Source organism: Neomonachus schauinslandi, chromosome 6, assembly GCF_002201575.2.
Source record: "Neomonachus schauinslandi chromosome 6, ASM220157v2, whole genome shotgun sequence".
In the NCBI taxonomy this organism is placed as follows: domain Eukaryota; kingdom Metazoa; phylum Chordata; class Mammalia; order Carnivora; family Phocidae; genus Neomonachus; species Neomonachus schauinslandi.
This window is the reverse complement of record NC_058408.1, coordinates 143,235,741-143,248,908: the sequence shown is the minus strand read 5'-3', so window position 1 is coordinate 143,248,908 and position 13,168 is coordinate 143,235,741. Positions and strand designations below refer to the sequence as shown.

Here is a 13,168-nt window from a genome sequence, read left to right as displayed (position 1 = left end):
AGATTAAAATAGTATTCTAAAACTGGCTTACAGTTCTCAGATTCCCTGAAATATTTATAATAGGACTGCAGACATAGGCATGCACCCATGTGCACACACACACGCACGCGCACAGAAAAGTAGCATACAAACGTTAACAGCCAGTGTTTAAATCATATGTCAGAGCAACTATATCATTTAAATAAAGGAATGTATTTGTTGAACACATTTGTTGAAGTTACAATAAACTATTTCATATTATGGCTTAAATTCTGAGTCTAAGTTTGACTAATCTGAACGAGTTATCAAAGTCCACACACCTGTCAACGCCTGTGGCATCCCCACCCAAGGAACTATGCCAGTGAACCGGAAGGAATTCCACTCTGCTTACTTTCCGGTCGTCTAAAGATTTCTTGAAATGTGTCTGCAGCAATTTCAGGGAAACCACCCTAAAATCATCCACTTCAAAACAAAAAATCAGGGAAGACAAATTAAACTGATTAAATTTCCTGGTTTGATGGGTAGTTAGTAATTCCCTCAAATACACTAGTACTTTTTATATAACAAACTTTCTAAGAAAAAAAATAAGAATGACAAAATCAGTCTAAAAAGGAAAAAACCCAACCTTTAGGAAGCTCTTTTTTTTTTCAGTGTTTTAGAGGAATGTATAAATGACTGAAAAACATTTAACTACCATTCCTGGAAGGCAGCTATGGGTACAGACTCTGGACTCAAACTGTCTGCCACAGGATCCCTGCTCGAGAGCCCATAGACCATAATACAGGAGAGGTTAACTTATGCCTATGGACTTCGGTACCTCACCTAGTAGTGGGGAGAACAGCGACAGCACTTATACCCCCAAGGTTCCTCGCCAAGAGGTGAGTAATATGCCAAGCAAAATGCCTAGCACAAATCAGGTATTCAATAAATATGAACTATTATTATACAGATACAAAAATAAATTAAAAATAAAACTTCAAAAATTTAAGTAAACCAGGCACATTCATTGTTCCATTAAACAACTTCTTTCAACTAATTCACTTTAAATCAGTTCAATGCACAGGTATACCTAGTTGCCGCAAGTGCCTAGACAGACGTTGTCTGTCAGAAAAGCTAAATTATTTCCAAGATCCCTTCTAATCCTTCAGTCTAGGATTTTATGAGTTACATACATTTTAAGAGCAAATCAAGTATAAATTATTTCCCAGTGACCATTTAAATCTCCTCTTACAGTTCCTCAGCCAGTAGTAAACATCTGGAAACTATCTTAAAAATGAACATTTAGAAGTTCTTCTATTACTTCTCAATTCATTCCATGAAATAAAATGACTAATACTTACCACATTCAATAATGCTTCTAAAGCGCAAGTCACACACTGGTCCAATACCATGTACCATGAACACCAAATGATCAACCCGAGGCATTTCCCCTACAAAAGAAATACATACATGCCTACATGCATACATACAAGCTGGAAAATTGTTTGGGTTTTCATATTTAAATAGCAATATTCTAAATATCCCTTTTGTCATCACAAACTAGGTAAAGAAATTTAAGACCCTTCCAAGCTAATAAGCTTCATTATTCTCTATGAAATGAGAAGAACAAAGCTCAAGGCCCATCTTGCCAAATAACAGTGAACTAGACCAAGAGGTGGAGGAAGCACAACACCTCTGGGATCCCAGAGGCTATGAGCATATGATAACCAGCAGTTTTGTACCTACTGAGGCTCCATAACCTTTGTGATTTCTTCAGAATTCCCCAGGAGACTAAGCCCCACATGGAGAAGCAATATGCCAACATAAAACATTAAAATATTTCCCCCAATAGGGCGCCTGGTGGGCTCAGTTGGAAGAGCATGCAACTCTTGATCTTGGGGTTGTGAGTTCAAGCTCCACATTGGATGTAGAGATTACTTAAATAAATAAATAATGACTGAATAAAATATTTTCCCCAAATCCTTCCCTTTCCCTATATAATATATATTCTACATACTGGAACATCTTCAAGTTATATATAGGAAAACCAAGTTAAATCTATTATTTTACTCTGGCATACAGAAACAACTACAAGTTAAATCTGCTATTTTATCTGGTTATTTTGTTCACATTCATAATATGAGAACATTAATTTATATTTGTAGTTTCATAAGACAATGAAACAAAAATGAAGTATGTAATCGTCAAAACAAAATCTGTATTTTCAATGGTATAACAGGAGAACCAAAGCACATACACTGGAGCAGGGGCTGGCCAAATAGGCCAAATCCTGCTCACTGCCTGGCTTTTATAAAGCTTTACTGGAACACAAACACATTTGTTTACATACCATCTACAGGTGCTTTCATGCTACAATGGCAGAGCTGAATAGATGCAGCAAAGTCCACATAGCCTGGAATATTTACTATTTGGCCCTTAACAGAAAAAGTTTGCCAACTTCCGCACTAGAGTAATACAAACTAGATGAGACATGACCACAAAAGCCCAAAAATATTGCCAAGCCTACTTTCAACCAGTAAAGTGCTTCTTCACAACAATACGTCTTTTAGAATCTATGTCACATGGTTTGTATATCTTCAACAGAATTCTAAATTTTAAAATAAACAGATATAAAAATAATAGAATAAAAAGAAAGATATGTGCCAACCTAGCTCATTTCTGCATGTTATGGCAGGTAGTCCTAATAATGGCTTCTTTTTTCATCATTCTAAAAAATGATGCTAAAATAGAGGAGTCTAAAAATGACCTTGGCCCTAAACAAACTATACACACCGTCAGGTATCTCATCAAGGTTATCATCAATTCCACGCTTTACAACCCTGGGCCTTGTCTGTCCATCTTGTGTGGTTCCCCATTCATCTGGCACTGACGAAGGCTGGAACTGAACAATAACCTTCAAGACACGACAGAAGGATTATGACAGACTTCATGACCAAGTTCATTTCCACTACAGGCTAAATAATTTATTTCAATACATAATAAACTACTTCACGGTATCAATAGTTCACAAATCAAGTACTAGTATTGTTCTCCCAAAACAATTTTATAACAGTCCTGCTAGTGTTCACATTAACCATTAAAATTAGGCAAATCAATACCATTATTTCCAATGTTTATACTGGAAAATACTACAACTAAATCAGAAGTAGTACACCTTGATTTTAAAAATGTAACATAAAAATCCAGATTTACGTATAAGAAATTAAGAAAAATTACCTAGAACGGAGGAATCTTCATCTTAGAAAAATATTTTAGGCATAATTCTTTAAATAGCAAGATTCCCAATTAATTTACAAATTCAATTTCAATTCCAAAAACTGATTTGCCCACCATTTTTTAGGAAAACATATATTCTGTTAAATCAACTAAATTTAGTCTTATCTTACCCAGAAATTTTTCTTTAAAAAAAAAAAAAGGAGGCATGCAAGATGGTATGCAAAATTTCTGTGTTTGCATCAAAAACAAATGAAAAACAAAAGTTAAGAATAGTTACCATCAGGAGAAATGGAAAATGCAGAGGTAAGAGGCTTTTATTTTTGATTTGACACCTTTTTATGCTGTTCAAATTTTGTTGGCATATAAATGTTTTTATTTTCTTTCAATATCAATAAGGACTACAGAAGTGATGAGAGTAAAATTATTTTTGTTTTCTTGTACACTTCTCTTAAAATAAATACCCTATGTTCTGAAAAATTACCATATGCCAAGCACTATTCTGGATGTTTTTGTATAAATTACTTCATTTTATCTAAAATATGGCCCTGGGAGGTACTTATTACAGGTGAGGAACCTGGAACTCAGAGGGATTAAGTATGGTAAATGAAAGAACACCTCTAATATCTTAAAAAAAACAAGTTCATGGAGACAATACAAATAAGAAAAGGAAAGACATATTTTTAAAAGTTGAAACAAACCACCATCAAGGGCAGGGTGGACAAACTACAGCCTGTGAGCCAAATCTGAGCTACCACCTTTATAAATAAAGTTTTACCACAATAGACACACCTACTGGTTTATATATCATCTGCAGCTGCTTTCAGGCTACACAGACAGAGCTGAGAGCTGCAACAGAGATCATACAGCCTACGAAGAATTAAATATTTACTCTCAAGCCCCTGACAGAAAAAGCCTGCCGACCTCAGATCGAGTGCAAACGTTTATCAAACAACTTCAATGGTGCATACTAGGCTTCAGCTAACATGCTGCCCTAAGCAGAAACTTCATGAGAAAAATTACATTTTATTTTTGTTTCTATGATCAATGTGAACAAACTACAGTAAGCTTTTAAAAACAGTGCACCTCTTATAAATACATCCCTACAGAAGTTAATTAAAATGAACATTTATCAACCACACTCAGCAAAATAATTATTAAAATGAACCTAACATTTTAGTATCTTAAACAATAACATTACCTTTGGATTGTGCATAACGATTGTCTCTCCACTCGGGAACTCTAACCTACGGTGCCACTGATTCGTGGTTACTGCTTTTTTATATTCAGCCTAAAATAATGGAAACATACAATCCAGTAAGATAAATTTATACCACATTGAGAAAAAGTGTGGAACAAAAGTACAACTATGATGATAATAAAACTAATGTAATAGAGGCTCTCATTTACTAATTAATTACCACACTTGTCAGTCACTTTATATACATTACCTCATTTAATTAGTTACTCTCAATCACTCCTAAATAAGATTATCCCCATTATATAGAGGAGAAAACAAAGGTTTACACAGCCTATTAGTTTCCTAGGGCTGTGGTAACAAAGTACCACGAACTGAATGGCTTTACAAACAAATGTATTGTCTCACAGTTCTGGAGACTAGAAGTCTGAAGTCAAATGTCAGCAGGCCATGTCCCTCAGAAACCTACAGGGAACTCCTTCCTTGCCTCTTCCTACCTTCTGGTGGTTTACCAGCAATCTTTAGTGTCCTTTGGCTTACAGATGCAATGCTCCCATTCTCTGTTTTTACATGGTCTGACATCAAGTCATACTGGATTAAGGGCCCACCCTTCTCCAGAATGATCTCATCTTAATCGTATCTGCAAGCATCCTATTTCCAGGTAAGATCACATTCGGAGGCACCAGAGGTTCAACATATTTTTTGGAGGCTAGAAAGGACACAATTCAACCCTCAGTAGACATTTTAAGTTCACAGCTGCATGAGATTACACTGTCACGCTGCAACGGAAGAACTGCAGTTCACTCCCACCCTCAACTTTCTGACTCCAAAGACATGACTGCTGAGGGGTGCCTGGTGGCTCGTTCAGTTAAGCATCTGCCTTTGGCTAGGGTCATGGTCCCAGGGTCCTGGGATCGAGCCCTGCTCAGCGGGAAGCCTGCTTCTCCCTCTCTCACTCCCCCTGCTTGTGTTCCCTCTCTCAATGTCTCTCTCTCTGTCAAATAAATAAGTAAAATCTTTAAGAAAAATAAAAATAAAATAAATTAAAAAGTAAAAATTAATAACAATGATTATTTGACAATCGTGTCAAAATAGACGAGTTTCTTTTTGTCTCCCGGACAGTGATTGATTAATGATTCCTCTCCATCAGTCTCTATCCCTTTGACTCTTCCTCACTTGTCTTTTTATAATTTTTACCATATTTATTTATAATTTTTAAAAGCAAGATTACAGGGGCGCCTGGGTGGCTCAGTCATTAAGCGTCTGCCTTCAGCTCAGATCATGGTCCCAGGGTCCTGGGATCAAGCCCCGCATCGGGCTCCCTGCTCAGCGGGAAGCCTGCTTCTCCCTCTCCCACTCCCTCTGCTTGTGATCCCTCTCTTGCTATGTCTCTCTCTGTCAAATAAATAAATAAAATCTTTAAAAAAATAAAAAGTAAAAAAATAAAAGCAAGATTACAAATAAAAATGTTTAAAGAAAGAAAAGTTTCACCATCTTAAGAATTATTTGCACTTTTTCATATTCCCTTTCAACCCATAGCTTTAGAATAAATGTTGTCTGGTACAGCAAGTTTCCACATGCCATTCTTCTAAAGGATCTTGGTTATTCTTGACACTTTGACCCTCCATATAAAATTCAGGAGCAGTTTGCACATTGTACCTTAAAAACCCGATGTAATTTTGATTGGGATTACATAAAATTTATAAAATAATTTGGGAAGAACAGAAAACTGTGCATCGTGAACATATTTAGCTCCATTTCTTGAGATCATCTTTTATTTCCTTTAATTCTGTTTTATAGTTTTCCTCCACAAGTTCATATAGGTATCTGTCAGACTTTTTCCTACTTAGCCTATAGTTTTGTTAGTGTTACAAATAGCATCTCTTTTTTATTATGGGTGCTAGTTATTTCTCTATTTCTTTTTTTTTTTTTTTAATGTAGGCTCCATGCCCAACATGGGGCTCAAACTCATGACCCTGAGATCAAGAGTCACATACTCTACCAACTGGGCCAGCCAGGCGCCCCCCCCCGCCCCAGTTAGTTATTTCTATTATACAGGAATGCCATTAATTGGTATATGTTGATTTTATATCCACAGACTTGCAGTGCTAATGGTATTTCTGAAAGTTCTCCTGACTTCCTATGTACATAATCATGTCATCATCAAATAGAAGGTGTTTTCTGTTTCCAACTCTCCTGTTTCGCCTCAGTGCTCTGATAGTACAGGATCACCTACGCAATATTGAGAAACATGTCTGCTTCTCTTCTTCTCGTTGGCTTTCTCATTTCCTAACCTCTTCTGCATCTTCCCTGATCTGGTCTAAGCATCATGAAAGATGCTGAAGAGGAGCTAAGATCTTCCTAGCTTAAAAATAGTTGTGTGCTGTTGAGATGGTCAGTACATGGACAGCTATCCCACCCACAAAGCCTGTGTCATCCATTTATAATCAAATACAGTTGAGATAAAGTGAATACTTTTAGATACTGCTTAGACTTTATACTTAGACTATGTGCCTTAGCTTCAAAATAATAGGACTAAACTTGGGATGTTATACCTTCAGTAGGGTCCTACCAAAGATACCAAAAATTATGGTATACATTTGCTTAATAATTTCAGTCTAAAATTAAGCTACAGATATCAGCATTCCTTTACACATTTTTTTTCCTCATTCAAAAAAACTAAAATTATATTTTAGGAGACTCGTGCCTCCTGTACATGATATTTCCAAGAACAAAATTAATTTTATGCCTTCTTTTCAGTCTTTGCTCTTCTTAACTGTGTTCTGACTCTGTTCTAAATCAGTATTTTTCAAACTGTGGGTGATGACTAGTAATAACTTATAAAATCAATGTTTCAAATGAAATAAAAAATATCAGAGTGGCACCTGGTAAGTGTAAGTAGTGTTCCATGGGCCTTTGTTTTCAGTGGTGTGTGAGAGCAGGCCCACACCAGCACATGAGCGCACATCACAACTCTTCCCAACTGTGTCTAGTAACATCCTGTTGATAGCTTAAAATTGGCCATGGAGGGAGTAGTACTTATATCATTGAAATCAGCAAATGTTATAAATCAGGGGTTTTTATTCCCCAGAGAGTCAGTAATCACACACTACTATTTCTAATAATTAAATATATGTTTGTATGTATATGTATAAAATGTGTGTACTAAATTTCAATGTCAAATGTATTCCTTAATAGGTTGAAATGAAAAAAATTTGAAGCCTGTGCCCTCAACAAGCTTCTTTTCCAAATTACCTTCCCCACTGTCCTACTTCAGGCCAACACTTACCTTTCAGTGTCGATTTGGTTATAAAATTATATTTCATAGTCACTACTATAGAGATTAGTATTTCCAGAACAAGTACAATTGGTAATACCTAAGAAATGCATTTACAGGGGCGCCTGGGTGGCTCAGTAGGTAAAGCATCTGCCTTTGGCTCAGGTCATGATCTTGGGGTCCTGGGAACAAGTCCCACGTCAGGCTCCCTGATCAGCAGGGAGTCTGCTTCTCCCTCTGTCCCTCCCCCTGCTCATGCTTTCTCTCTCTCTCTCTCAAATAAATAAAATCTTTCTTAAAAATGCAATTATATTTTTTTTAAAAAAGTACACTACAAAAACTCTGTACTATTATAAATGTTAGAAAAATACGTATATAGATAGATAATTGTCTAAGAAAATATTTTTTAAATGTAGAGGTTCAATTTGAAAGGATGACATGATTTGATTTGATTTTTTTAATCTCTATTAAATATTACGTTCTTCGAGCACAAAAGAAATTTAGTAATTAATAGTTAGCTGTTAAACTTGACTGTCAGCTCCTAAACAAAACATAAGGTCCAGTCCTTACTTGAAGCTATTCAAAATATGAACTAGGGAAAGTTAACATTTTAAAGGCCTCTTTCACCGGTAACATAGTATTGTTTTAATGTTTTCTGTTAGCACTGGTTATCCAAGTTTTAATAACTACAACATTAAACAACAGTAACTACAGTGTTCTGTATCTCATTTCCATGTATGCAAATTGAATTCATTTAACTTATTTCAAACATTTAATTCAACCACAAAGTAATCATAAGAAATTAACACAAGTATATAAAACTTTACCCAGCAGTTTTAGAATGGCTAATAAGTCTTGAGACATTTGTTCCTATTCTGTTTTCTATTTATTTTTCAAAAATCAGAGGTTAATCTCAAGCCTTTTACTGAACAATAATTTGAAAAGCATCCATAGGCTTGGAATGTGCTGTTAACAACAGATCCCAGCAGACTAAGATGATTTGAAGGTTTGCTAAAGTACCTTTTTAGATTTGTGATATGTCCCTGAAAAACAGTCTACCTTCAAACACGGAGGCCACAATTAACATCTCATGAACAATGGCACCACTTAGAAAGCAATCCTTTTGGGCGCCTGGGTGGCTCAGTTGGTTAAGCGACTGCCTTCAGCTCAGGTCATGATCCCAGGGTCCTGGGATCGAGTCCCACATCGGGCTCCCTGCTCTGCAGGAAGCCTGCTTCTCCCTCTCCCACTCCCCCTGCTTGTGTTCCCTCTCTCGCTGTGTCTCTTCCGTTAAATAAATAAATAAAAACTTTAAAAAAAAAAAAAAAAAGAAAGCAATCCTCTTTGTGAAAGGATCAAAACAGGCTCTTATAAAGCTGGCTCTCAGGGCGCCTGGGTGGCTCAGTTGGTTAAGCAACTATTTCATGACTTCAGTTCAGGTCATGATCTCAGGGTTCTGGGATCAAGCCCCAAGTCGGGCCCCGCGCTCAGCTTGAGATTCTTTCCCACACGCATGCGCGCACGCGCTCTCTCTTTCTCTCTAAAATAAATAATTCTTGGGGCACCTGGGTGGCTCAGATGGTTAAGCGTCTGCCTTCGGCTCAGGTTATGATCCCAGGGTCCTGGGATCGAGCCCCGCATCGGGCTCCCTGCTCAGCGGGGAGTCTGCCTCTCCTCCTCCCTCTGCTTCTCCCCTGCTTGTGCTCTCTCTCTCTCTCTCTGTATCTCTGTGTCTCGAATGAATAAATAAAAAAATCTTTAAAAAAAATAAAATAAATAAAATAAAATAAAATAAATAATTCTTTAGAAAAATAAAGTCGGCTCCATTGTGAGTGGTGTTATACGGGGCTCCGATATACACAGGGCCTATGTTTTTTAAAGAAACAGGTAAAGGAATAAAGCCCACATACCTCTAGTTTTTCACTGAACTCCTCGGTATAGGGAAAAAATCTGCTGTCTGTGTCCCCTTTATAAAACCAAGTACAGCGTCTCACTTCAGTGGGCTCCTCCTCCCAGTACACAGCCTTCCTCACTCGGTCATAGAGATACACGTCATAGCGCCCTCCATCCGTGCCTAGAACCACGCTCTCAGGGTCTGGCTGGACTGGAGCACAAAGTCCACATTTTAACCAATAGTAACAAGGCATGTTTAAAAGTAATAAATAATGAATATGGTGACTGGATGATCCTAAAAGACAAAGAACTAAGTTCATTTTTGTTTAAAAATAGAATTTTAAGATTAATTTGTGCTGCTCAAAATTAGGACTCTCCTTAAGTGAAGAAAAAACAGCCAGAACAAACTTTTAAAACATGATCATTTAAGGGGCTCCTGGGTGGCTCAGTCAGTTAAGCGTCTGCCTTCGGCTCAGGTCATGATCCCAGGGTCCCAGGACCAAGCACCGCATCAGGCTCCTTGCTCAGCGGGGAGTCTGCTTATCCCTCTCCCTCTGCCCCTTCCCCCTGCTCATGTGCGCACATGCTCCCTCTCTCTCTCTCTCAAATAAAATCTTAAAAAAAAAATGACCATTTAAAAAAATCATAATTCAAATAACTGATGTTTACTTTTTTTAATCAAAGCAGCAATGCTCCATAAAGTATATTTCTAGGGGGTATGAACAAGTGATTTTTAAGTGCCATGATGAAATATCATCAGGGTAGGGACGCCTGGGTGGCGCAGTCAGTTAAGCATCTGCCTTCAGGTCAAGTCAGGATCCCAGGGTCCTGGGATGAGTCCCGCATCAGGCTCCTTGCTCAGTGGGGAGCCTACTTCTCCCTCTCCCTCCCACTCCCCCTGGTTATATGCGCAAGCGCGCTCTCTCTCTCTCTGACAAATAAAATCTTAAAAAAAAGAAAAGGAAAAGAAATACCATCAGGATAAACACAAACACATATTTCTATACTCTAATTCTCAGAGGCTTAAGACACTACAGTGCACTGTCTATCTCAAAAGGTGAACGGGATTAAATCACTTCCAAAACTCACCTGACCACAGAACACTTTTCAGAGCATCTTCGGGAACAAGAGTTCCAAAGAAGATATTTTATAAGTGCCCATTAGCTACAAATGAATAAGGGAAATAGAAAAATTGACACCCACATTATATGAACTACTCTATTTCTCTAACTTAAAACACCATTAAACAAAGAAGAAAATTATTAAAACATTTCTTTAAAAACCTTGCTCAAATAACTCAGGACTTACGTTAGTATCACTGTCTTAAGGTGCAGAGTCTGGTGGAGTCTACAAGGCCTAAGGAATTTGACATTCACAAAAAGTAACCCATGGATAAATACTCTTTATTTCTTCTCTTCCTAAAATCAGATACAAACGATGCATGATTAGTACTTACCTGAATTATAGATTTCTTCAAGATTCAAAGAGTCAAACATACTGAAAGGCATCCATAGTTGTTTGTATTCTACCTCCTTGCAGTAAAACCAGTGGGGCTGAACAGGTTCGTATTGGTTTTGAAGTAGAAAAGGAGGTGGCACTTGCACAGAGGGACCTGCAGGTCTAGCAAGGGCCTGCTGTTGCATTGGAGGGGTCAACCCTGATGGCACTGAAGGAGGAATCTGGAGGACACAAAAAAGTTAGAGGACTATGATGTCTGTCCAAAAAAACAATTCCACATATGCCTCAGACGCAAAGTGACATTAGTAATGATTATCCTACATGTATTTTTAGACAACTGTTTAGTTTAATAACTAGGCCTTAAAGCAACTAAAATTTTTTAAAAATCTAACAAAATTCAACATCAGTCTTAAAAGTAAACTGGGCTTTCTCAAACTGATGGCAAAGTAAACTAGCACCTTCACAGAAATCAATCTAGCAGTATGTCTTCTATGATTTAGTTAATCTTTAAAACTTGCACATCCCTTGACCTGGCCATTCCATTTCTAAGAACTCATCCTAAAGATGTAATTAAGAAACAAAAATTTACCTACAAAGATGTGTAAAAAGGTCATTTATAATAGGAAATCACTGGACACAATCTAAATGTCTAACTGAGACCCGATTAAATAAATTGTTACCTAAATGCTAGAATTCTCTAGAGCCATTAAAATGTTTTAGAAAAAATCTTAACATCTAAAAAAGATTCACAGAAATGTCTGTCTAGAAAAAATTTAACAAAGACATATAACAAAATGAAAAGGGCGGTTACCGAGGGACAATTTTTAATCATTTGACTATTCTGCATATTTTAAATTTTCTGTACTAGAAATACTTTTAAAATCAAAATACAATTATTTTAAAATTTTTTAATTGAAAATCATTTTGGAATGTATCAATGTTAAAGTTACCAAGGTGTTAACTGTACTGTGGTTATGTGAAAGAACTTTCTTATTCTTAGGAAATATGCACAAGGGGCGCCTGGGTGGCTCAGTCAGTTGAACGGCTTGCCTTCGGCTCAGGTCATGATCTCAGGGTCCTCAGATCAAGCCCCACATTGGGCTCCCTGCTCAGCGGGGAGTCTGCTTCTCCCTCTGCCTCTCCCCCCGACCTGGCTTGGGCTCTCTCTCTTGCTCTCTCTCAAATATATAAATAAAATCTTAAAAATAAAATAAAATAAAATAAAGGATATATGCAGGAAAATATTTAGGAGTAAAGAGTCATCAGGTATTCAACTGACCAAGTGTTTCCCAAAACAACTGCACACATACATGGTGAGGAGAGAGAGGGTGCCCAAATGCATGTGAGTGCACACATGCACAAGTGACAGAACAGGGTAAGATGTTAATGACGGATAAATATGGGATAAGGGTACTGGGGTGCTGTTTGTGCTATTTTTATTTTTGCAACTTTCTCTTTTTTAAGCAGGCTCCATGCCCAGTGCAGAGCCCAATGAAGGGCTCGAACTCCTGACACAGAGATAAAGACCTTAGCTGAGATCAAGAGACGCTTAACTGCCTGAGCCACCCAGGCACCCCTGCAACTTTCTTTTAAGTCTGAAATTACCACTTTTAAAATTCTTAATAAGATACCTTTTCAAAAATTTAATCAGCAAACTAGTATGTTAACTATACTGCACACTGTGATTCCAGTTACATTCCAATATGCTGAAACCTAACATTATCGAGAGTTTGTATGTTGATAGGATTTAAATTAAACAATAAAACAGAGCCCATTCTCTATCCCCAAGAGAGAAGTGAGGTTCTACCCTGACTATAATACCACTATCCCTGCCACACTGGGTGGGGTTCTTAATTCTTCCTTTTAATCATTTCCCTTTTTTTGATTCAGTTGATTTCCCTGTGGAAGTCAGTTGAACAATTAGCTGGGAAAAGAGCATAGGGAATTTCATAAACTTTACCCAATGCAAATGTTGTTCCATCACCCTCCTGAGATAGAGTTTGATTGTCTAGACCCAAACTTCATAATGTAAATAAAAGAAATTATTGGAGTAATCAATTTTAGTCCCTGTAATTGAGTATTTTGATTGAGTAGGATAATTAAAAAATGAGAAGCTGGCAGTCTGTTAATAATTGCTTCAACTCTCACAT

At 37.2% G+C, this 13,168-nt stretch overlaps 1 protein-coding gene across 1 annotated transcript in view; it reads right to left on the bottom strand.

Annotated features, from left to right (window-relative positions):
• LOC110589123 (SEC23 interacting protein) overlaps positions 1 to 13,168 on the bottom strand; it is a 42,648-nt gene that overhangs the window by 24,867 nt on the left and 4,613 nt on the right. The window contains exons 3-8 of the mRNA XM_021699548.2: positions 11,017 to 11,239; positions 9,578 to 9,771; positions 4,394 to 4,483; positions 2,752 to 2,872; positions 1,320 to 1,409; positions 300 to 441 (exon numbers count right to left, since the gene is read on the bottom strand). Coding sequence (XP_021555223.1) covers positions 300 to 441; positions 1,320 to 1,409; positions 2,752 to 2,872; positions 4,394 to 4,483; positions 9,578 to 9,771; positions 11,017 to 11,239 — 860 coding nt within the window. The remainder of the gene's footprint in view (positions 1 to 299; positions 442 to 1,319; positions 1,410 to 2,751; positions 2,873 to 4,393; positions 4,484 to 9,577; positions 9,772 to 11,016; positions 11,240 to 13,168) is intronic.